The 25,672-nt window shown below is 42.2% G+C and overlaps 1 protein-coding gene across 1 annotated transcript in view; it reads left to right on the forward strand.

Moving 5' to 3' along the window:
- LOC105449278 (protein turtle) overlaps window positions 1-25,672 on the forward strand; it is a 195,533-nt gene that overhangs the window by 110,724 nt on the left and 59,137 nt on the right. The window contains exons 2-3 of the mRNA XM_011688397.1: window positions 16,261-16,393; window positions 21,534-21,742. Coding sequence (XP_011686699.1) covers window positions 16,261-16,393; window positions 21,534-21,742 — 342 coding nt within the window. The remainder of the gene's footprint in view (window positions 1-16,260; window positions 16,394-21,533; window positions 21,743-25,672) is intronic.

Below are 25,672 nucleotides of genomic sequence, written 5' to 3' on the forward strand. Positions count from 1 at the left end.
TTTTATCAAGAACGTGCCTTGAGGTAGCGACGCTTCTTATGAGATTGTCGCGCTAACAGCCGCGAAATTACGTCTGCCCCGGCCTAAGTCACGACCGCAGACTGACGCCTATTAAGGTCGCTGCACCGAAACCTCGCCGCGCTCACGAGGGAATCTCTCAGTCGAGAATCGTAAACTATACACCAGGAGGGGTCTGGCGAATAGAATTATTTAGACGGTGTATGCGCGCGCGCTGTCTTTCGCTACATTCACGCACTAAAAATGTTCGTGCGATTATTCCCTTTGCACATCTCATCCAAAAATACTACTATATACCATGTCGCTGTAAATGTGTCGCCTCTCTGAAAGACATTCCTAAGATAAATTGTACGTACTTACGATGTTTCACGAGACATCCGGAGAATTCTAATTAATAATGGAACATTCTCCCTCGAGACGTACAGATCGTGCTTGAAACATCATAAAATATCGTCGCTTTATGCATAGTCGTCTGGCGACTGATATCTCGGAAATGTTAACATTGTCTATTTAACGAAGAATAGCAAAAGGATTGTAAGCAAAAGTCCTTATCCGATAAGCTCTGGCAATTTACATTTGTGACGACACGTTTTGCACGAAAACATAAAGGATATTATTACGTATAGCTCATCAACTTCGGGATTGCTCATCGGTAAAGCGAAAGAGAATACATAGGTGAATTTGAGAATTTTTATTTTGAGGCAAGAAATTATTATAGCTTTGACAGCATATATTGGACGAGACACGTTCTTGCATAAATAAGCCTGAAGGGACGATCGGGTCCATCAAATTCACCGACCGTACACAGGATCGTCATATGGAGATGAGTCGTGCGCGTCGCAAAACTAATTGCACGGCTCCCTCCTCGCTCCGACCTGTCGCGAGAGGGATGACCAAAAAATAGCGGGGGCGTTTGAAGAGGGTTTTTTCCAGTATCGGAAATTGAGCGGACGAGTATTGGCGCCACCGCCGAGTGACACCGCGAAAGGGGGTGATAGTCTGTGTATGTGTGGATGTGTGTTGTGTGTTTGCGCGCGCGCGCGCGCGTGGGTGTGTTGGAACGCGAAGCGAGAATAAAAGAAAAATCACCCCCCGACGCGGTTGCCGCGAACCGGGCGGGAAACATGATGCTGGGGTTAATGAAACTCCGCATCGCCCACATTTCACGAGTTCCATTTATAGAGGGCATCTTCTAATTATTTCCACAGGCGCGCATTCGCGCGCATATACCTATTTCCTTTTTTCTCCCCCGCTTTCTCTCTTTCTCTCTCTCTCTCTCTCTTTCCCTCTTTCCCCTTTCTCCGCGTTCTCTCGGTTCGTGCTCTCGTACGTACGGCGAAGCTTTACGACCCCCGAGTGTGCACGCACTGCTGCAGTTGTTATTTCCGCGGCGGCGCATTTGCAACCCTCCCCGGAACGGTCCTCTCTAATAAGTCGAATTTCTCTCGACAATGCTTCGTCGAAAGCTGTACAGATTTTCACGCAGCATGTCACCGTTGTTACTGAAAGAACACCCGTGTGAACAAACATGTTTTATACATATATTTGAAATAATAGATATACAATCAATATTTTATGCTAATAAATAGTCGATATTTTTCTATGCATATATGTACGTGTATGTATCCAAAATCTTTTTACAAAATGTTCAATTAATTAATTTTCATGTAGGTAACAATGGAAGTGTGTTGAAATATCACTAGATAAAAAATTAATTGTGGATAAAATAAACTGCATGGAATAGAGCGTCCATATTTTTCATACTTTTTTTGGTGCAGACATATATTCGGTTCTGCCTAAACCTGAAAGGTTTTTTAATCACTGCGAAAACGCGCGGAAGAGGCGAGCTTGCAAAGCGTACGCGTACTGTACGCGTTTAGCGTTACATCGGCTCTTTTGCGAAAAAGAGAATTGCTTTGAACTTTAGGCAAAAATTCTGAATAATCTACGAAGTGTAATGCACTTCTGCGCAGTTTGCAAGTTAATTTCAGATCCTTAAAAATCAAAGCGGCAAGAAACGGGAAAGAGGCGAGAGAGTGCGACTTCGCGTGTAAGTTCGACGGAGTTCTACGAAATCTTTTGCCTTAGCTTTTTCCTTTCCGTCTACCATTCGCTGCAACACTCGTACACTCCTCCCCCTCCCCTCCTCCCCCTCCTGGCTCGAGGCACGCGATATAAGTGATACGAACACAGAATTTGCGAATGTTCCGGAAGTGCACCTTGGGGACGGAGAACGGAAAGCGATCGTCGTACTTTTAACGAGCGTGTGCAGCTCTAGAGACGAGAATCGGCGTAACTTTGGATTATCTAAATGGAGCTGATCCCAATACAATGGCTCCTCTCTATTCCTAATGTTTCACCTACACGAACATCGAAAGATATCCCCGTGCATGCAGAGCAGCGACGGACTTTTTAACGAACGTATATGCCATTGCGAATTCAAACAATGACTTCGATCGCAGTATCAGCTTTTTTCATCTGCGACACGATTTGTAAGGACGCGAAATTAAGGATTACTGAACGAAATTAAGAATGTAAACTTTATAAAGAATACAATGGCATTCTATCAATGAAATGCTTTAAATCTATAATTGGAAGCTAACCCAGCCAAAAATGTTTGATCGCTCGACGTTGAATCGACGTCGAATCAATGTCAATCGACGTTAAATCGGCATGGATCGACCAAACATTTCTGACTGGGAAGATTTTATTAGATTTGGTATTGGTGACATTGCGTTATAAATGTACAGACAAATAATAATTAATGTATAAATTAATTTGTAATTTTTTTTACCTCTTTGCACTGAGTACAGAGACATGCGTCACAGAAAAATCGTCAATAACGTTCTGTTTCAATAAACAATACGCACATCACGGAAACGCTCGAGCGTAATGGAGAAAATACAAAATATCCAATTCCTTCAATGGACTCGTAATAACTAAATGCGAGTCGCAGTATAACTCGGCGATATCCTCTAATTAATTGCAGCTACGATCTCAATTCGCTTATCACGCTAATCAATCAGCCCCGTGCGCGAATAATCGTGCAATTGTTCCGTCAATAATACCGTACATTCGCGTACGCGCGCGCGCGCGACATGATTGAGCCGCGCTCGCGGAAAGATTCGCCGTGCTGTGAAAATGGGGGACGATCGTCGCATAATGAGCGCTTAACACGGAATTAAAGGAGATGGCACTTAAGATTATCGAGACCCACCGCCGTTCCCATCCCGTGTTTATCTCGCTTCACAATTGACACTCGGATTCCACGGCGACGAGAATGCTTTTACTTTTACGAGAGCGCCGCGTGCGCCGCGCGTATCATAATCCTCGTCGTAAATTGCACGCTCGACTAGCGGCTATCTTGTGAAAGCCTGTCCCTGCGGATGTAGGTACATCGAGAATCCACGGGAGGCGTCACGCAGGACGGTGTATGTACGTGCGGATATATACGGGCCACCGGTTATATGCGCGATCGTTTCGGAGCGCCGGTCATATTTCTTATACTCGACGGCACGCAAATGTTTAAATCCAGCCTTTCATGTTCGATAAGAATATGGTCCGAGATACGATATGGCCTGCTACTATACAGGATGACCTCCTATCTCTTGCGTTCCCTGAGAGGGTAAAGATTTCACGGGGCAATCAATCTGCATGCAGATCGCCTTTGATATGGAGTAATCGGTTTCTACCGAGTGCTCCGCTCTAACGTAAAATGCAACTTATGACGGTAACGGAAGCGAAGTTTCAAAATATTTACGAGACCTTGCCTCACGTGAGCATCGCCTTCTCGTGTGTGTTTCAATCATTTCCAAAAAAAAAAAAAAAACATTTTGATTTTGCTTTATAATGCGAGTCTAAAAGAACGAATGACTTTTGTCGCGGCTATTCTATGAAAATTTCATTTGGTTCGAAAAGTAAAAAGAATTAGGATTTAAAGTCTTACTTTTAGTTATGTAACATTCGCATATCCCTGGAACTGTCCCTCCAGCGCGGAATTGAATATCTCGTTTTCTCGACGGTACGAGAGTAACTCGCGCTCACGCAAATTCGAAATCTCGCGATATTCTCTGCCTTCTGCCGATTTACAAACCGATTTCATATGCCGGGATCGTTCGTGCGCCGAGTAGTACGCCACCTCCGCAGCGACGATAAACTGCGCGACATAATCGAATCGCGAGCTGTATCTCGCGGAGATTTCAAAATACCATCGGCGACTAAGGATACGGTATACGATCGCCTCTTGCAACGTTCAGTTCCGTATAAAAATTGCTCCCAGAACTTGTATCGTATAACCGATCGCAATCCGATAAATGTAATCGCGAGAACCCCCGATGACCAGCTCGATCGTGCAGCCCCCGCTAGAATGCGCAGGATGTTTATCGCGTTTAGTAGCGTATTCAACCGGAGTGAAAGAGACCCCGGGGCAAGTTTCTTCATCGTTTCTTTTTGTTCATTTTTCGTCCGAAATTAATTGACAGTGAGTGGAGTGAGTGTTATTTGGTTTAAGATGGGTAAAATTCTGTAATACGGATATATAAAGTTTTCCTCCTTTACGATCGTGTTCTCTCACCATCACTTTTTATGGTGTCGTACAGCGGGTCAAGAAAGGGCTAAAATAGAAGGAAAGTCCGAGAACGGGTTGTGCCAGAAATGACTTTCGCGAAAATGGATCGTTACTTTCTATTCTCTTCACAATTGTGTTTTTTTTTTAACAGATATGTTTTAATAAAACCGATCGAAATTTTTTATTTTCTCGAACATACATAGTTTATATTTCTACTATTTATCAGTATATATTTATATTTATTCTAATTAATGACGCGTCAATTTTCATCTTGTTTCTATCTTTCCCAATAGGCATTCTTAGATATTGTGATATTAAAAGCTGTAATGGTTTGATTATTTTCAAGTGGATGTTTGAATAGAATGACATTTTTGCAGGTAATTTTTTCTGATAATTATCGTTTTATTAAACTAATAATTCGATCAACCTAAAAATGTCAATTTTTTTGTTGCAGTAATTTATGTCTTAATTCGCGTAAATTGATACGTAACTGAGATTACTAATAAGATTTCAAACATTCTATTTTCGAGCTTAAAAACTCGTAATATTGACAGTATAATGATACGAATGACACGAACAGACACTTTTATGCGCTTACACGAGAGAATCGCTTTCATATTATACACACACTATCTTTATCAGATCCTTCTAGGAGTTCAACGCCGCTTCTATCCACGATGCCGCGCACAGTATGGCTGAATTGAACTGCTGCTAAACTGACGGTGAACTGCATATTGTCTCGTTTAACACCGCGAAAGGCAGGTGCACGGTGCTTGGTCGGTCGCGCGCGGCGGAGTCGATCGCGGTGTAAAGCCAAGCGAGAGTCGATCGCGGCCAATCGAAACGGCGTCGACACAAGGAGAGTATAGACCCGGGGTCCCGGCCTCGCGACATGACGGTCGTCGTCTCTCGCGCGACAACCGTCCGACTTAAGATCAAAGTCGATACCATTCTGGACCAACTGCGTTGCCATGGAAATCGGGACGGCGGCGCGCCGCGGCCGATATTCTCGAATAGAGTCGGAGCTGACTCGGTAAATTCTGCAAATGGAATTGCCAGCTCTCTCTCTCTCTCTCTCTCTCTCTCTCTCTCTCTCTCTCTCTCTTTCTCTCTCGCGGACGTGGCGTTGTTGGTCCAGTGCGTCCAGTCAAAGGGAATTAACGGGACAACGTCAATATCGTCGTTGAGAGCGGAACGACGGTTATTCTTCTGTGCAATCGACAACGCGAGGATAATGACCTCGGTGTCTCTAGCCACGCGCGGGTAACGGGACAATAGGTCCTTCGTGGTAACCAATCTATTCTAAAATTTTCTTCCATTATCTCAAATCGGCCGCGTTAGAATTGTCTGTGAATGCTGTGAATTTTCCCTATCATCGGGAACACGCGGTGCTCCATTTTGAAACGGAAGCCTCATTGTCTGAAGGGGTTACTACTGCACTACTCCTGTATTCTTTTTATCTTCTCTCTCTCTCTCTCTCTCTCTTAATCTTCTTAGCGACTAATTCGATACCTCGACAGTGTATTCCTGTGCAAAAATATTCTTGTGCAGCATAAACGCAGTTGACTGTTCTCGGTTCGATCCAATCGTAAATATCCATACCGACATAATTCTCAGGCTATTCATATTTTGGAACGACGCGCGAGTTCGAGCGCTTTGAAGTTCGGTCGGTATAATCGTTTCTCCGATGGCGCGTTATTCATCTTGCAGGAGGTACGAGAAATATATATACTACACCGGCTACGATCTGTAGCCACGGTACGTGATAAAACTCGGTAAACGCAAGGGTAATCGTCTCCGCGAGCTCACGAGATGGTGGGATCGTAAAGCGCGAGAGCGCGAAAACGACAAAAGAAAACCCACGAAAATCCGCGGCGACGACCGGATCCCGCATGTCGATCTAAGAACATAACGCGAGAGACCCGACGAACGAGCCCGCTCGTTGGCCAAGCCCGCCCGATTTTACGACGGGACCTCTCCACCACGGCGTCACATTATTGCGAATCACTTATACGACAAACTCTTCTCTTCTCCGTACGCGAGGAAGGAGCGCACGGAGGACGGAGCACACTTATCAAATTTAACGGATCCCCACCGTTTCGCGATGACACGTACACACCCAAGTTTCTTCTACCGGCATTTTTACGGCGCCATAGAGCCGTAAATATGCCATCGAGCGTGCCATAAAGCGCCGATGTAGCCGCTCGTTGACAACGCTTTTCGTTTACCTTTTTACGCAACACGCTCTTAAAATCGAGCAGCCCATTACTGGCGGTGGATTGTTAACTTCGATTACCGATACCGAAATTTAATTGCAGTCGGATCGCGCGCACAAAGATGACAAGGGGGGGCGGGGAAATATATATTTGTTTTACGTATTGTGTTTTGCATATTATTTCTTACCTCTTTTGATTATCAGAAGCGTATATCGGTATCGGATAAAATTAATTCAGACGCCGACGACGACAGGATTTCTATATTTCGCACAACATCCTCTCTCTTCTCTTTAATTATTTACATTTTCCAGCGACGTTATATTCGCATTATTCAATTACGGATGCGGACTGTTTATATTAATTTATTATATCCGACATATTATTCTGACATTCCGGGATATATATATGTGTGTATATATCTGATGCGGTAGAATTCAGCTGGTACCAGTCGCCGGCTAATGGCACTGCCAACCGTATTTTCATTTAACACGATCGTAGATTTCAAAGCTGCATAAATCACCATCGGCTGTCAGCATTTTTTGATGATTAAGCTGTAAGCTGGATGGCAAGATTTATAACCTGCTCCGAGGTATAGTTTTATTGACGACTCGCAGCCGGAGCGGGAGTTCGTGTTTAAACCGTTTGGAAATATTCCAGCGACGGCTGTTCAGCCTTTTCTTATGCGAACGTTCAATCCGGCGCGCGGCGCACAGAATCCGGCATCGCGCAGAAACGAGGGCAGGCTGACGATTAATTGCATAAATTATTACCATCGCTCTACCAAGGGATATCTATAAATCAGAAATAATTCCCCAGCTCCATTTAGGTGCTGTTAGACGCTTCCGTAGATTTTTCATGGTGCGATTCAGCTTTATCGGAAAAAAAGAGGTGGAAAAACAATTTGGACGTAGCTGTCGCTACGCGTTGATGAAGTAAACGTTCGCCAATTATCAATTATTATCGCTATATAGAGATAGAGATCGTTCGGCTTATACGATTAATCAACGTCACCCGTGTCACATGTGACGCTATGCAAAAATAACTACCGTTTGCTACCGCGTGTCACTGATCTACGCTACAGTTTTGTATATGCGCATCGCAGACTATCGCGATGACGTGATTTTGTAACGTAAATATGAGGCGTGCTTGAAAGCATGTATTAATCATGAAATTATATAATAATATTATGAGGAACATTTTATCAGTAATGCAGTGCATTTTATACAGATAGGGAAGGATGTAGAATTATACATAATACATATATACATATATACATAAAGATAGAGATAGAGATAGAGAGAGAAAGAAGAGAAAGAGGAAGTACTAGATATAAACGTATAATATAATAAATAAGAATATACTCTTATAAAAATATTACTTTATTTCGCGACTTTATACAATACATGTGCGTTAAAAAATTAAAAAGAAGAGAAAAATATAAAATAAAATGGAGGTTTAGTTTCTAAATAAAAAGATTTTTCAAAAATAATGAAGATTTTCTGTTTGTAATATCTGGATGTAGTATATACCGTAATTGGAAACTCGGAACATCGGACAAATCTGCGGCATTCAAAGCGTATCTTTTGCGACGTTAATTCCAGCGGAAATGTATGGATTTCCTTTCTGATCGGTGAGCTTAGTAGCCGCGAGGTGCATTTACAGATAAATGAAGAATGACAGCGCCGACGCAACGGCAAGCGACTCTGTCGCGCCGGTAGCTGTTGTTCTCTCAATATGACATGCATGAATAATTTAATCCGCCGTTAAATATTCCGACTGATAAATAAGTTGCACGGAAGTGTGTATGCGTGCGGGTTGATGCTCGAGAATTCACGAGAGAGAGGATCTTCCACCGCGCGTATATCCGCTGCGAGAAATATAATTAGAATGAATACAGAATATAGAAAATGAAAATTAAGAGATTCCTCTTTGAGTTTTCCCGGCGCAAAATCCCCGACCGCAAATGGCTTCAGCGTGATTGCAAAGCTGTACGTATTACCAGTTGGCATTATTCGGGATTTACGGCCTGCGTTTCCCATTCGCCTTACGTTTAATACGACTCGTACGTTTTCACATTCTCTGATATGAATATCTCTCTCGCATGTAATTAAAAATCTTGAAAGACTATAAAGGAACTTTTTTTTTATAATTAAGTCTTTTGCATAAAATAATAAGATCGTAACAATGTGATTTATTTTCTCGTAGCGCTGGTGCTCCGGAGAATGAGATAATGCCCAGATAACTCGAGAGCGATATCCCTATCGCATTGAAATATTAACATCGCGACTGTCACAAGGATTATAAGTCACGTCTGTGGTGGTATACCGAATATGATGCGTATGCGAATCAAGATGGCGGGATATATCGAAGAATATAGAAATGTCGCGCGGAGTGACGGACGGAATAAGAGAGCGCGACGTGCTCGGTGAGATTGTTTGGTGAAAAATGCTCCCGGGGGCCGACAGTATCGACGTCTTCGAGAAATTAAGTTCGGCCAAGAAAAATGAAATACACGCCACGAGGGTTGGGATGGAAAATATTTTGACAGAATATCACCCGTCCAATAAGGGAACACCGTGGGTTCCGCTCGATCGGGGAACGTCGTCCCCGGTCGACGCAAGCGCGTCTACCACACCGTCGCACCGTAATCAACCAATTAAATCCACGTACTACGTAATTTCCGGAATAATAACGTACACGCCGCGCGCAACAATATTACCAGTTTTAATCACGCTCGTAGTCAAAAGCTCAAATATGTACAAGGGACTCGATAAAATAATTTCTAAGATCGCGTGAGAATTACTTACAGATACTTTCAAGTAGATATACCAGCTCGTTCAAAACTCTTCAATTCTGTTGTGACTTGAACTATTCATTCAATTCAGTTACATTTCATAATCAAGCGAAAATTTTATTACGTCGCTCAAATACTTTAGTGAAGTATTACGAATCGTTCGTAGATTCCCTCGAGTAGATATATCGACTTGTCCAATAGACTACAAATTCTTCAATTCTGTGTGACCTAAACTATTTATTCAACTCATTTACAACATTTCACAATCAAATAAAAACTCTGTTATGTCGTTCAAACAAAATACTTTGATAAGGTATCACGAATTTCGTCTAGATGGGTTATCATATATCGAATTAAGCAATCTTTTATTATGCGTCGGGGAATCAGCTCGACCAGCGGCGTATCTTTGAGCCTTCTTTCGTAGACTCTGCGGGGACCTCAGTGATAGTGGATATTACGGAGTCTCTCGTCCGTGAAACCAAGAGAGCGTCACAAGCAGAAGCACGTGCTACATCAGTGTGCCCGCTTATTGCTATGCATTGTGCAAATTGACAAGTCAATTTACATTGGCAAAACCAACGCGGTTGGCCGAGGATAGGAAGGACGGATCCCTCAGGACACACCGTGGCCGAGACGCGCTCTCACGAGCTCCGGCTACGCCCGCATATATCCGGGATGAAATGCTGCGAGCTTATTTCCGGTATCAGGGTCGATGCTGCGAGATAAACCGATCATTAAATAAGTCCCGCGCGCGCGCACGTGTCAGCGGAGTGCATATATGTGCGGCCGCGGAGAGAGAGAGAGAGGTATCGTACCGCGAGATCCGTCAACTTTGCCAAACTCGACCCCGTCCGGGCTATGCAAACCGAATTCTCAATGTGGTCGCATTAATAAATTCCCCGCTCCAACTGGAGCATGTCGTTCAAAACAGCTTGCCAAATTTCGATAGTTTTCGCTGCGTGCAGTAATATACGCAGTGCGATAGACTATTATTGAATTTTAATATGATGTATATAACGAACCCCAGCAATATTTGAAATACCCCTCCCTCCCCCTTTGTATGCAAATAGAGCACGCAGTGTTGGTAATCATGCGCGTATCTTTCAATTAACAGAGAGATTACAAATGTAATTCTCTGACAGAAATGCAATGCAAACAGTACGTGTCGCGTTTCATTTCGCAAACTAAATAACCTGTTAATCTTAAATGTGTACGTCGCGCACACTCGTATGAAATAATCGGGGCTCGTATTTCCGTTCTACGGAAGGAAATTAATGCGGCCGATACACTTCCGCGCGCCGTATCGATATTTTTCTACCTCGCGGAATTCACGTCCGTATCATTCTACGCTAATCGACGTCACATACAAGTCGCAAACTGTAAATGGCAGGTGAATGTGAAACTAAAAAGTTATAAGCTCTTTAAAAACTTAACCGAGCGGAACCGCTCCGCTCGAGAATTGAAAAACGTTAACGCGCGACGTTAATGCAATTCCGCTGGCGTTCGACATTAGAGTACGGCTTTAGTTCAGGCACGCGACACACACAACAGACATCGTGTGTTTTCGTTTCGTCCGACGAGCTTTCTCTCTCTCTCTCTCTCTCTCTCGTATTTTTTTTTTGTTTCAAAATATCTGCGTGCAACCACCAGTTGTCCCCGTGTGAAATTTCAGTACTGAAAAATTTGCTGTAATATTTTCCCAAAAAATCGCGCGCGAATAAAAATGCAGAAAGTCATCCCGGCCAATCTGTTTCGGCGTAGCGAAAGCGCCGGCGTATATTGCGTATAAATAATCAAAGGCCGGGCCGAAATATTAAACAATGACGGATCGGGAAAGAACGCTTTTGCTAGGCATACTTTATTCAGGAGCGCATCTATGATGCAACGACATAAGCTACCGCCGCGAATAAATCTACGAATTTGTACAAGCGGCGGATATATATAATACCGCGCGGCCCCTGTCCGCGAAAACATTTCAATTATTATAAATACATTTTTTATCCGCTCCCCGAGCGTCAAATGCTACTGGACACGGTATTTATCCGAGGTCCTGGGAACGGACTAAATATTTCATACCTGATATAACATTCGCGCGGCACTGTGGTGCGGCTTATCATTTGCGTCGATAAAGTATTTGTAAATTTAATGTGTTTCCTAATGCATTGAATTGAGCAGTTAGCTAGCGCATTCATACCGCTGTGCATGCGCACAGAAATATTCGCTTCCGTTGCTCTCCGCTCGAGCGCGTGAAAGATTTACTTCACGTTATATTAAATTATTATTCGATCGTATTTATAATTGATACTGAGCTGGCAAGTGCCAAAGAGATGTGTGAAGCGAATTCTGTATTTATTTATTCACTGGCAGTGTGTTTGGCGCCGACGCGGCTCAATCGAAACCGACAAAATTATAGGGCACTTTACGACTTTAAAAGCAACATAGTTGCCGTGAATTAGAATTTTTAGATTAAGCTAGAAGCTAATTTGAATTAATTTTAATAATAATTTAAAATAAATTATAATTTTTCAATATACTTATAAAAGTAGTTTCCAAAATGTTAAAGGGTAAAAACGCAAAATGATTTTAACTTGAGCTCGCAGCAATACTGCATTAATTTGCTTACAATTTTTCTATATTATTTCAGATAAATACAATAAATTAAATAAAATTATATACATTTAACAAATAATTTTATTTTTTTTACAATATTTAACGATATAATTTTCAAGCAAATATTAAACAATTCGACAGATACATTTAATCCGTAATATAAAGTATGAAAATCAAACAACGAGATGTACCTATGTAATTCTAAATATATCGCGAGAATATTTTTGACCGAAATAATTAATTTTTAATTTCTTAATTAATATATTATACGTTCTGTTAATCGTATTTTTAGTCTGCCATCTTGCATTATTACGGCGACTGAAATCGATCGACTTCTTATCTTTTTGGTTATTATTCAATTCTTTGTGTACGATTGTACTGTCTATTATAAACGTATTAAGCATGAAAACCCGGAGGTTTTTAAATTTTTCCTACGTTCGTTCTGAATAAGAAAAGACTTGAAACCACAAGATGCAATTTTCGAATGCGCTTGTATGTAATTTGAAATACTCAATTTACAGTCTAGTCGTCTAGGCCGATTTGCGTCGTTAGGAACTCTATGTGGGTCAAATCGGAGCAGACCGTCGGCCGCAAAGTCCGAAGCCTACACCAGTTCTCTCTCTCTCTTTCTCTCTCTCTCTCTCTCTCTCTCTCTCTCTCTCTCTCTCTCTGCCTCTCACTCTTCCCTTTGATATTATCGATTCAGACTGCACGGTGCGCTCCTGGCTGCTACCGCTGCTGCACGACAGCCGTTTGCGTACATGCTTCCCGCGATATGACAAACAGCATGACGCAAGCGACGCCTGCAACGTCGCCGATATAATGCACATGTGTCGTTGATACGGCACGAAACGTCAAGACGTGTTTTCGAACGTCGCTATAACGATCGTAGTAGACGCAAGCGGCAAAGCAAAGGCGGAGGGTGCGAATATATTGGTCGAGACCGAGGGAAACGCGAGCGTCGGACATCCCTTCTCGATACAGAAACGCTCTAAAAAAACGTGAGCTAAAATACATACTTCGATTATTGCGTGACGAGGGAAATATCTTGTTACTCAATTAATACGCGTCACTTCTCATTCTGAAACGAGTCTTGAAAAAGTTCTAAATCGAATTATTCGTGGAACTCGTATGAAAACGTTAAAACCTGGATCGGCGTCGAATAACGTACATTGAGACTAATTTAGTTTCATAACGCGAAAGGAAAACGTGTATGAAGTACATGTGATTCGAAGGGTATGAACTTTTGCTGAAAGTGTGTGACAAAAACACGCGTTTCCTCGACGTGCAGAAAATACGTTGTCTCGGATCCCAGCGGAGCGTGAGAGCTCATATTAGATACCAGACGCGACGACACGGTGCACTCTCGCGGATATCCCGGCGAGAGAGAGAGAGAGAGAGAGACAGGAGTTTGGGGCGCTGGCGAAAGAGAGAGAAATATATTCTAACCATCGACGGCACCGGAAGCCATTACGCGCATCGAACACAACGCGAACATGCGCAACAAAACTGCTCGCCACGCCTGTCCGCCCGATGAAATCATCCGCCGTTAAAGTGCGCGACCCAGTCCGCGGCAGGAGATCTTTCGACGCGATGCGGAATTCGCGGTGGCGAATGAGAGGATGCAAAGGAAAGAGAAGGATTCCCCGCCTCGGGGAACGCGGATATGCTGAACCAGCGCGTTTCGTCGGAGGGATTTCTAATTCCGCGGCTTTAAGTCCCGCGATTTTTAGGAAAATCCGCGGAAACGGCTGCGCAAGATGCGATCGCGTCCGTAAAAAGGAACTCAACGGTCTGCCACATGACATTAATCCGATCAGTCGTAAGGCGTAATACTCTAATTTTCTCCGAATTTTACGAGGATTTTACGGGCGTATCATATGCCGTCGGAATCGATTTATCGGCGAGCTTACGTTTGCTCTGTTGATCCTCTCAATGGACTATACGCGCTTGATGTAACTACGTTTTGGCGTCACGGAAATTATTACAGAGAATCGTCATTTGAATAATTGTTGCGATTATTTTCAATCATATTTGATTTACGTATATAAATATACAATAGAAAAAAAAGAGTTAAAGAATTTATAATTTTATCAAAATAATTATTAGATACATAATTAATAATAAATTCTCTTAAACAATTATTATATTTTTGTGAATATATTTAATTACTATGTAACAAAGCATGAAAAAAAATCACTTACTGTAACGTTTCTTTTACAAATGTTATTTAAATTAATTAAAGATACAAATAAAAATTTACAGAGAAATTATTTGCTATATATACACATGTACATATTTGAAATTTACTTATACATATATCACAAAGCGTCGGCAACAAGAATGCGGAGCTGCATTGCGAACTTGTAAACGTCACACGCATCGCTTGTGCATTTTCCTGAGATCTAGCACGAGTTATTGTGTACGGGTGGATATTTTTTTCCTGTTACATAAGAAAATAATGGAGACCACCAGCGGGTGCGCTTTTCAGGACTGACGTAGAAGCGTATAGAGCCGAGGCGTTTTTATCGAGCGAACAGCGTAATTGTAAAAAATGTTATTTATACTGCGCCATGTGGAGCGACGCAAACGAACGCTTGTTGCACTTTAGAAGTCCGGCGCAAATTTTATTTCCGTAAAAGACGCCCGGTAAAAACCTTGCCCGTCGATATCTTCGACACCGAATATCTCTCGTCGATCTCGCGGTTAAAAGGAAGGAAGGTCCGTCGGGTGACACACACAACGAATCCGTCGAGGCGAGCACGAATTCCCAGCGATGACGTTCCTTGAAATAGCTCCGTGAATAGCTCGAAATTTTCCATCGTCGCCGCTGCGTTCGCGAATACGCGAGAGAGAGAGAGAGAGAGAGAGAGAGAGAGAGCAAGAGGGAAGCGAAGAGAGAAAATGCGTTAAATAACGATCATTTAATTTTGTGCGAAAGGATTACCGGAATGTACGCGAACAACTCGCGCGCGACACTCCCACGACGCGTTCCCGAATTTTATCTTCGCGTAGCACACATTGAATTTTTACGGCCCTATTGCGGCCGTATCTATGCGCGAATGCATCGAAGTTTTCGTACGGCCTCGTACAATATGCAAGCCGGCGAATGTTTTATCGAAGATATAACGAAAAGCGGCCCCTCTCTCTCTCTCTCTCTCTCGCTCTCTCTTTCTCAGCCTTTATTTCATCGAAGCGGATGTAAAATGTCTGGCTCGTAACGCGTGTAGCGGTAACAGCTGTTATTACATATGCCGCTATAAAATATTTTAATGAGGGAGAATAAAAGCCGCGTAACTGCATAATATGCAAAAAATTAATATATCGCCATTTTGTCTTTTCCTCTTTTTATCATACTTATTATAAATGTCAGTATCAACGCGCGCCCATTCTTACCGGTGTAACATTATCGTTATCATTTGGAACAGCCAATAAATTAATTGAAATTAACGAAGGCGTTTATCCTAATATCCCAAGCGCGATTGCACGTATATTGGCGCGAACGCAATAATAGGCTGATACTTATCGCATTACGCGGGCATTCACGCATCACCGAATTATATAATCACAGGGAAATCTCGCTCGGAAACGAAACAAATACGATACGTAATTGCATACAAAGTGAAAAATTATTCTGATAGAATGAATTCATTTATATGCGCGCGCGCCGCGCGCGAGCAAATTGCGCTTTTATCAATATTCGGACATATCGCACATTCGACTTTCGCAAGCTACATTTTTATTGCGTACGTGATATAAAACAGCGATCCCTCGTGTGATTGCCTACAAAAATCACATCGATTTTGAAGAGAGAAATATGATTGCACAAGATTTAATAAGGTGTTTCAATTGCGTGATCGATCAGCATAAATTGTCGTTGTTGGGTATTTGGAAGTTGGTAACGTTAGAAGTAGCGTTAGAAGCCGCCAACTGAGACTAAAGCAACTGCAAAATCGAAAAATAGAGATTCTTTCCGATCGGTATTTAAAAAAAAAAATGTCTCTATTAATTATTCCGCCTAAACTAATTTCTACGTTTCTGTGTTCTGTGTTTAGTACCCATATCACACATCGTGGCACTGGTCGGAGATTCCACCTATCTTCCCTGCGACATATCAACCACTCACGAGGGGGACTCCGTGCATCTTGTGCTCTGGTATCGCGAGGATCTCGGTACATCAGTTTACAGGTAAAGTGCAATCAATCCGTACACAGGCGAGCGTGCGCGCACACATGCCGTTCTACACAGGCACGCACGTATGTACAACGATTTGCAAACTACCGACCGGTCGTAACAGGAACGGACGGGCAAACAGCCCGTCGGCACAATGCGAGATTGGTAGTCCGCTTTTATCCGAAAATTGTCTTCGAACTCGATTTTCCTCGTCGCTCGGCTCAAAGAATGCATACCATGTTTGCGAATAGGAGTCACCGTTGAATATTGCATAAGTATCGATTTGTAGGGATTATTGAGAAGAAAAAAAGAAGCTGAAGCATCCGGGGCATTGTCAAGAGCTGCGCGATCATATTTTTTTTTTTCACGAGCGCGGCGAATTAATTACCGAAAAGAAAACGTGATAAACGCGAAAATTATATTACTCTCAAGATCGTTACATTCTTTCTCATTATTGTCACTGTTGTCACATTAATATTGTTATTGTCATTATTATTACATGAAAAGTCGCGCCGTCAAAAATATCTACGATCAATTTTGCGATGCCGACTTGCATTTCTGGTAGCGGGAGGGAGGGGGAAATGCTCAGAATGACGCTTTTTAATCGCTGTTTTGGATTCAATCCAGAATAATACGGGATTGAATTTCGCGGCTGTGTTACGTAACCCATCGCGTTGTGACGCACATACTAATGACAGGACAGTATCGCGATACACGAACGTAAAATACACATATACGTTTACGATCGAAAAATGATTGAAAAAAAAAGGGAAAAGCGAGAAAGGACGGGAAGAGAGGAAGGAAAAAAAAACTGCGGCGCGAATATTTTGCGCGTGCACGTCGCGAGCGTCATTATTTCGCGGTATTTCAAACAGATTTAAATGTTTCCCATGATTTTGCAACAGATTTTAATTACCCGTCACGTGTGCGCGCCGGCCGTCAGATCGCTCAGCGGCGATACGCCGTCGCCCGGCGCCCCGGCGCGGTTTTTCCACGCTCACCCGGGGTAAATGCGATGAACGCGCGCCCGTAGATAACGAAATTTCGCGACAGTTTCATCGACGCGCGAACGCCGACCGCGGCGTCTTAACCGCGTTAATCCCGGCGGACAATAAAATTGCGCCCGCCCGGACGTTTCCCGATCGCGGACGCGATTTTATCCCGGTTTTAATTTTCCCTCACGTACCCTCCATAAATTAAACGTGAACTATGCCGGAAGACAAACAGATTGCTCCTTATCTCGCGATTTTTGCCAGCTCGTGCGCGATAATGAGGTTAATTATTCCTGTCGCGTTGAAAGTATCTTCAATTTAATTTAAAATACATATCTTAATATCGAGCCCTGAAATTGAAGATCATGTTCACCGATAATTTATTTGCGAAATTCGTTAACACGTTATCTTGTTATTAGCGAGTTTCTGCCCTAGTACAATTTTTATTATTATAAATTACATAATATTTTATATATTTATTATTATAAATATATAAAATATTATGTATAATGTGATTACATTAATAGTGATATAGGATACGTAGTGTGCTGAGAATAGCGCATTCTCTACGTTATTATGTCATGCAAAATTTTATATTACCATTAAATTTTATAATCATCTTTTACAAGCGCGTTTTTTAAAAATTTCCAGTAAGTGACCACGAGGACGCCACTAAAGAATCAGACGCCGGCGACGCCGGTCACGGACAGCAGTCAAAAATAACGACGGGCCGAGCGTTGCAGACTGTTGTCAATAGTTTCGATAGTGTGATTAAAGTGAGAGACCGATCAATCGTCACGGCGTCAAGTTCAGAGGCACGAGCATAACCGTTCTTGTTTTGACGCTCGCGTCCTTCGCTAGGGTACTATATTATATGGGAATACGCATCGCCATTTTGGCTCCTGGTAACTGCACTTTTCAGCTTCTGGTAACTGCATTTTTCAACCGCACTTATCAAAATCATTCTGCACTAAGTAGGAGCCAAAATGGCGATGCGTATTCCCACATAATATAGTACCCTACCTTCGCTCGCCCAAGCGTTTCTCTCCTTGACTCGCGCCAGTCGTTTTGAACTAGTCTCGCGGCGCCATCGCCACGCTCCATACGGATGTATTTCCCATCTCGAGATCGAATTCGCGCTTCGTGACTCGTCGGCGGGCATTGAACGCAGAGCGATTGTCGCATTTTGCGTTGCACCACAGGAGACCGTATACTGCGCTCATACGAATTGTGACGTCAGTAGTGCAAACAAAGTGCTCGTGCGACGGATCTTATGTAGGATCGATCGATCCTGTAGAATTCACGAAGCGCACCGTTCCTATTTTGAGACGCGCAGACCTACAATATCGAGAATGCACTTACGAATCGGATGCGCGTTCATGAAGACGATCCGTCGTCGCTCGTGCAACGAGAGAGCAGAATATACGAATAAATGGCGGGTAGCAGTAAGTAGTTCTGTCTTTTAAAAATTGAGCAGACTCGTATGTAATCGGATGCAAAAGGAATTTACGGATGAGAATCGCAAAGCGAGCGGAAAAGATACGAATAACTTATAGATTCGTCCCGCTTAATTCTTTGGCAAAAAGGTCACCTGTAACCTTAACGCAAAATTATCGCACGCCGACGATGTATTGCATTTTTCATAAACAAGCCATTATCTGGAAGGCAGATTAGCGGTGGCTGCGTTACGGCTAAGCACTTAACGGTATGCTTAACATGCAACTCTCACCCCCTCCGGCTCCTCCCGCTTGCACCATTATCCGCTTTCTTTCATAGAAAAGCAGAAACGCTGGCTGACGCTGGAAGTGTCCTCGCGGTTCGCTATTTTAAAATCCTTTTCAAACGTTGCGATACACGTACCTCAGAAGCTCGTCACGCGGTAGCGCGACGGATCTTAAAAAGCGGAGAAAAGTATATAAGCAGCGCGGGGACCGGTTTAAGCGGATTCGTTCGTTCGAAATGCCGCGCGGATACGCGTTTATTCGCGGCGTTAAGTCGCGATATATACTTGCATTCTTCCCGAGAATAACAATAGCGCGAGCGGGGAATACGAACGACGCCGCGCGGATCCCGCTATTTTGCGGCGCCCGGAATGTTAATAACATTCGCGCGCGTGTGCACCGCGCGCGGAGAATTTGAGAAATTTATAAAAACGCCTGCGTCGCATCATGTAAATCATTAGGCGGTAATTAACGGCGAAAGAGAGACGCGATCGCCGTGAAATGAAATCAATTATGGCAGTATAATTATTACAATTTGATAGCGTTTCACGGCTTGAAATAACGATTTGCTCGTGGTATATAATGATCAGCGGAGGAACTTTAATTATGTGCCAATTACAACGGCCGCGATAACGCGCGCGGGGCTAGAGCGCGATTTAAACTATGCAGCGCGCGAAATCCCTCGTGGATTTTAATTTATTCCTTCGTGTCGACTGATGAATTCATCCGCGGCCGCGCGGTGGGACAACGCTAATAAACATTAATCGAAATTACCGCGAAAATGACGCCTGCCGTTAAAATTACCAACCAAACCGCGGATGTATCTTTTAAAATCGAGCACCGAAATCCGATTGACAATTGACGGGTGCAACACGAGAGTACATACACATGTGTGGCCGGCCACGTTACCGATGGGCTATCGTTAAAGTCCGTGGCAGTCAAAATCCGTTCGCGATTTTTTTTTATGCCTTCTATGCCAAAATTTCGTTATTTGATACGTCGAGACGTCGATTCTGCACGAGCGGCCAGATGGTACGATAGATTTTCTCGTTAAAAATTTATCATTTGCCTCCAAAAATACATTCATTTCCGTATTTGTATATTTTAAATACAAGTAAATATATTTTAAATGTTCCTTTAATATAGTCTACTTTAATTTTAATTTGAACATAGGAGCCATTTAAAATTAATTGAATAATATAATTCTGCTATCTCTTATTTTTACTAGAGCTCAATTCGTCGGAAATTTATTATTTTTTTTTATATTTATTATGTGTAAACTATAAATGTCGCGTCGTTCAAGAAAGATTAACGATGTTAACTATGTCAAAAAAAATTATCATTAAGAAAGTAATGTGGCAAAAGTAGAACGCTCCGCTTCAGTGTCTTTAATACCTTCGCCTTCGTCAGACGCCCGGCGTCTTTGCAAAACTTTTTACGTCGCTTTATAAATATCCCTCTTTCCCCGTATCGATTCAAATTGGCTTTCGGAGCGAAGGGGAGCTCGCCCGATATATAAAAAAAAAAAATGAAAAAGATCTCGCGACAAAAACGCGAAAACTTCGTTGTATGACGGAGAATCGCGCGCGGAGACAGAGAAAAGTTAGCGGGTTGACGCAAAACCGACGACGCGACGTTCCGGCGGCGGGGAAATCTGTGTTTTACGGGAATGGCAAAACAATCGCGGTTTTGCAGTTCGTTTCGCTTCCTCAATGCAAACATTCGCCGCGTTTTGTCTTTGCAACAATTCCCGTAACGAGTATTTTATCTACCATGAAATTATTCTCGCCATAATTCAGCGAGGCAGCGCCGCATTTTTCAGATGAATATTTTCATTCGCGTGCTTATTATTGCAGATGACACATATCGTAAACTGCACGATATAGCATTTCGAAAATCTGTCTGTCGGATTATTTACATGAACGGCTGACTGCGTCATAAAATATTCTTGCGAAATGCAGTGCACGTAATACAACATTTTGCATGACCTACATTTTTTAATGACGTTACAAAAGCATTTATCTCGATGAATGGAATTTTATTCATATTTTTTTTTTTAATTCCAACGCAATTTAATCTTCCGATTCGCATCTCTGAAACGGAAATTATCACATTATCATCATCATTATTGCATACTAAATTCATTTACACGTACAATTTTAATATGTAATATCAAAAGGTGAGAGAATTTATAATCTAGTGATATTAATACGATCAAATTCTCTGCTAAAATACTTTTGATACAGCTTAATATCATAAGCTCTCTTTTATTCGAAAACGAGGGAAAAGGAGCGAATGCACGTTCATTATAAGTATTCATCTATTGTCCATGAAGGGATTGTGCATTCTCCAAAGGAGATTAATGCAAAACGATAGTTCATATCGTCAATGCCTGGCTGGTCCATCCATTACTGACGTGATTTTTTTTTTTTGTTGTTACAGCATCGACGCCAGGAACCGGGAGTTCGGTGTCGCCGAAAGATGGTCGGACAACAGCGTATTCTCGAATCGCGCCTATTTCATGCTGGACAAACAACCGGCGCAGCTGGGCGTCGAGAACACGAGAGAAGAGGACGCCGGTATCTACAGGTGCCGCGTCGATTTTCAAATCGGCCAGACGAGAAACTCCAAAGTCAATTTAACAGTAATCGGTAAGATTTATTTAAGCTATCCGATATCACTCGATAAAAGATAGCTATATACATAATATTATAGATATATAAATAATATATATAGATATGGTTAAGATAGATATAAGAAGTAGAGAGAAAATTTTATTAAAACTTGGAAAGTTATTTTAAAGAGAGGTAACGTTGTCCCAAATTCAACGTAGTTATTGAACACGATTAATTCAAATTTCAATTTGTTATTCAATTAAATTTTGATCGATGAATCAGACATGGTAGCTTCGCTTAAATTATACGTTCTTTCATACATATATAAAAAAAGTTTACAGTCACGTTTTACAGTGAATTATAATGTAAATCCAAGATTGAAATTGGTTGGATTTTGTAACTGTACTATATATGATAAATATTAGCGTGTTGAAATGAGCCAATCGTGAAGCAGCTTGGCAATTTCCATCTTGGATTTGCATTATTATCCGAAACGCGTTGTCGCGAGAAACTCTCTACTCAGTCCCCTTATTCTTATACACGCAATAACGAGAAAGTCTTCAGGGAAGATCGTTCCAAGTAACCCGAGTCAGTTGTAACTTTGCCGGAGCTTCTCTCCCTGTACATAATTACCTCTTTCATTAATACCCAATTAGCCGCTCGAGCCACCGGCTACTCGACGTGTATTGCGATTATGCTAAAAATGACACGAAAGTTTTACGGGCTTCGTGTAAGTACCGTCTTAAAGTTACGTGTCGCCCGTACTTTCGCAACTTCACTCTTATAAAACCATCGCAAGGTATTGCGAGCGCTTAAGGCGCGAGAGTTGTAAGGATCAACTTGAGACTCATTGCCCGAGGTCGCCGAAAAGGACTTCTACCGGTATTAAAGCCATTTGATGTTTGAGAAAATGTGGCGAGTGCCGCGCGAGCCAACAGGTTGCAAGCCAGTGCGCGGGCGATAATTATTTGTCGCTTTTCCAACGATGCGATAAATCCCGATAAATCCCCAACTTCTCGAATGATGTATTTCGGTCAAGAAGGTGCTTACGCATACACAATTTAAAATTATTATCATTGGAACGTTATTATTTTTATTCGCGTATATTCGACTTCTCGAACGTTTTAGCGAAATTTTAATTACCACCTTTTTATGTAAAAAGATTTAATTAAAATGGATGGATGTAAAATGTCATCTTGTCTGCCTCCCCCCAAGTTAAATCGTAAACTCCGGAAAAAAAATTTTAATTAGAGCAATTTTTAAAACTATTCCTTTTTTTCAAACTACGTTTTAATATTACGCCTTATTTCCGAACCATGGTTATCGTTCGACGTGACGGGCATTTTTAGCGCGCCAACAAAAGAATCGTAAAACGGCAATTAAGCAACGTAATAAATTCGAAATAAAGTAAGCGGCCATCGGGGCGAAGCGAGCATACACACGACGACGGAGGAAGGTGAAGGGGGGCAAGAAGGAGATACGAGAACCGAGGTCAAGGAGAGAAAAAGGAATCCAATTAACACCCTGTTGAAAAGTTATGGAAACACCAACGTACGAGCGCGCGCGCGTCACCTCGGGATTCGCCGTTGGCCGGCATGTGCCAAGGAATTTTTCCCGCGGGGTAATTAGCTCTCCCCTCCGACCCACCGACATTTCGCACGTCCTTGCTCGCAGACACTCCGACCGTTGGTAAACCTTTTCCAGATGAACGCCAATTAACGTGCCTTTACTCCCATCGCGCTTTCGCCAGCGAAATTGCACATCATTCTCTCGTCGGTTTTCTTTTTTTTTTTCCCTCCCCGCAATGGAAGTTACGAAACGTACGTCCAAACAATTGCGACCGAATGTACGTGTATTCTTCGTTACGCGTTCGAGAAATATGTATGTATAGATCTGGTTCTATTGAAATTTAGAGATCCCATTTTTTTTTCTTTTTAACGTGAAGTCACGGAAAAGCGAACTTTTTCAAACGTAATAGTGTCGAGTTGAAATCGAGTAAAAAAAAATCGCGTTTCTTAATAGTTTGATCGGTAAGTTAAGAAGAAGACTAATATTGGTGGTATATTAATGCATGCTTATAACCGCCATCGTCATCGTTGCGTTGCAGTGAAGAGTGTGTGCTTGCGAGATAAGAGTGACTGGTAACGCCCGTTAAACGTTGCACTCGTGGAATTTAAATCGTTCTTCCAAGCGCGTTTCGACGCATATTTGCGCGTTGCGACCGTCAAAGACTCGTGTGTGCACCGAACAAGAGAGGCGAGAACAAAGTAGTGAAGATGCATTCGAATCAGATGCACTGTGACAGTAGCAGGGTGGATAGTGAATGAGGAGGAAAACGACTCGACCATTAACAATGCGAATTTGCTTTTTCGAATGATACGTTTTGTATTCAGAGATACGTAGCGGAGAACGGATCTAAAACTCGTCATCACATGGTGAACGAATTAAATTTTGTTTTTTATTCAGTAAAACGCGAAAAAGGAAAACACATCTCTTGATCGAAAATAGGTACATTACATACTAAACATATTAAAAACTAAAAAATTGTGTTTTTATTATTTCAAACATTAATATATAATGGCTTTGAAAGAACTCTAATGATCTCAACTAAAAATTATAATAAATATTAACATATATACATAATATAATAATTACAATTTTTATGTGATAAGTCATTTTATTTCAAATTGAAAATACGATCGATCGCACGCGGTGTTATATAAAGTGTATTCGCTTTAATCCAATAGACAAGATTATTTCGGGGTCTTCTTGTCAACGCCACAGACGGTTCGTAAATATCCAACTCGTCATATTTTCTGCCAATAGCTGGTATCGCGGCGGGCTGGCCGAGTTACCGTATATCGAGGAACTTTGTGTTTGACAGTGGTTTCCAGCAAAAAAAAATAAAGGGAATAAAGGAGGGTGAAAAGTTTCGTACAGTTCCGACGGGTACCAGACCTTTGACCCGACGTTAAAGCTTTTGGTAAACGAGAGCATTTATCGTAGCAAGACGCCGTGTGTCCCCTTTCGGTCGAACAAGAAATACAAGGTATTCCCAGTTCCGAAAGTATAGAATGTAATTCGATAAATTTTCCGCGCTGTACTGGCGATTTCACGAGGGGCATACCTCGCAATTTCTGTCGGCCAATATTGACATTTCAATGCGGATAACGCGCGCGCAAGCAGACATAAATTTTGTGTGTATTTTATAATTTTGCAAAATAATAATGATACCCGTTATCGGGAAACGTTTTCGCAAATATTTCATTGCATAGGTATTCTTTAATAATTATCGAATTAATATTTTTCGGTTATCAATTATTGCAGGGCATAACAATGTTCGCGTAATTTAATTATCGCGTAATGAAACAGAACGATTTTCTATCCCATATTTAATTTTAATGAAATTGCGATTATGAACGATTTAAAAATTTTATGCTGCAATAAAAAAAGAATAATGGCTTGAATACGGTCCCAAACCGGTACCTAAAACCCGCTCGGCTCGGTCTATACCTATCAGTTCTCGTTTAGAAGCCGAGATATTATATCATGCTTTAGGGTTTCATAAAATACGGGCGAGCTGAAGATAAGGTGGTTCCCGAGTAACCAACCGGGGGAACCAGAAATCGGTGCAAAAACTCTAAAAGAAATGGCGGCTCTTCGCATTAAGACTTCCTCGAAGTCGAGCTACAGAAAACGAGCGCATTTATCTTCTTGAACCGTTGTTTCTTCAACGGTAAAGGAAAGGGATGGAGCGAGGCGAGAGCCGCTGTGCGAGTAGGTTTTTTTGCCACGGAAAAGGACAATACATAACTGGGTAATACCCCACGTTCGCGCGGACCCGCCATTCGCTCTTGCCCGATCCCGAACTTTGTAATCGCGATAATCGAAATCCCAGATATAAAGGCAAACGAGCTGGTTGCCTGCTTCCTCCTGAGATAGAACGTAACGTACAGCAGAGCTCTA

This window comes from Wasmannia auropunctata, unplaced genomic scaffold, assembly GCF_000956235.1.
Source record: "Wasmannia auropunctata unplaced genomic scaffold, wasmannia.A_1.0 LD336076.1, whole genome shotgun sequence".
NCBI classification, from domain to species: Eukaryota; Metazoa; Arthropoda; class Insecta; order Hymenoptera; family Formicidae; genus Wasmannia; species Wasmannia auropunctata.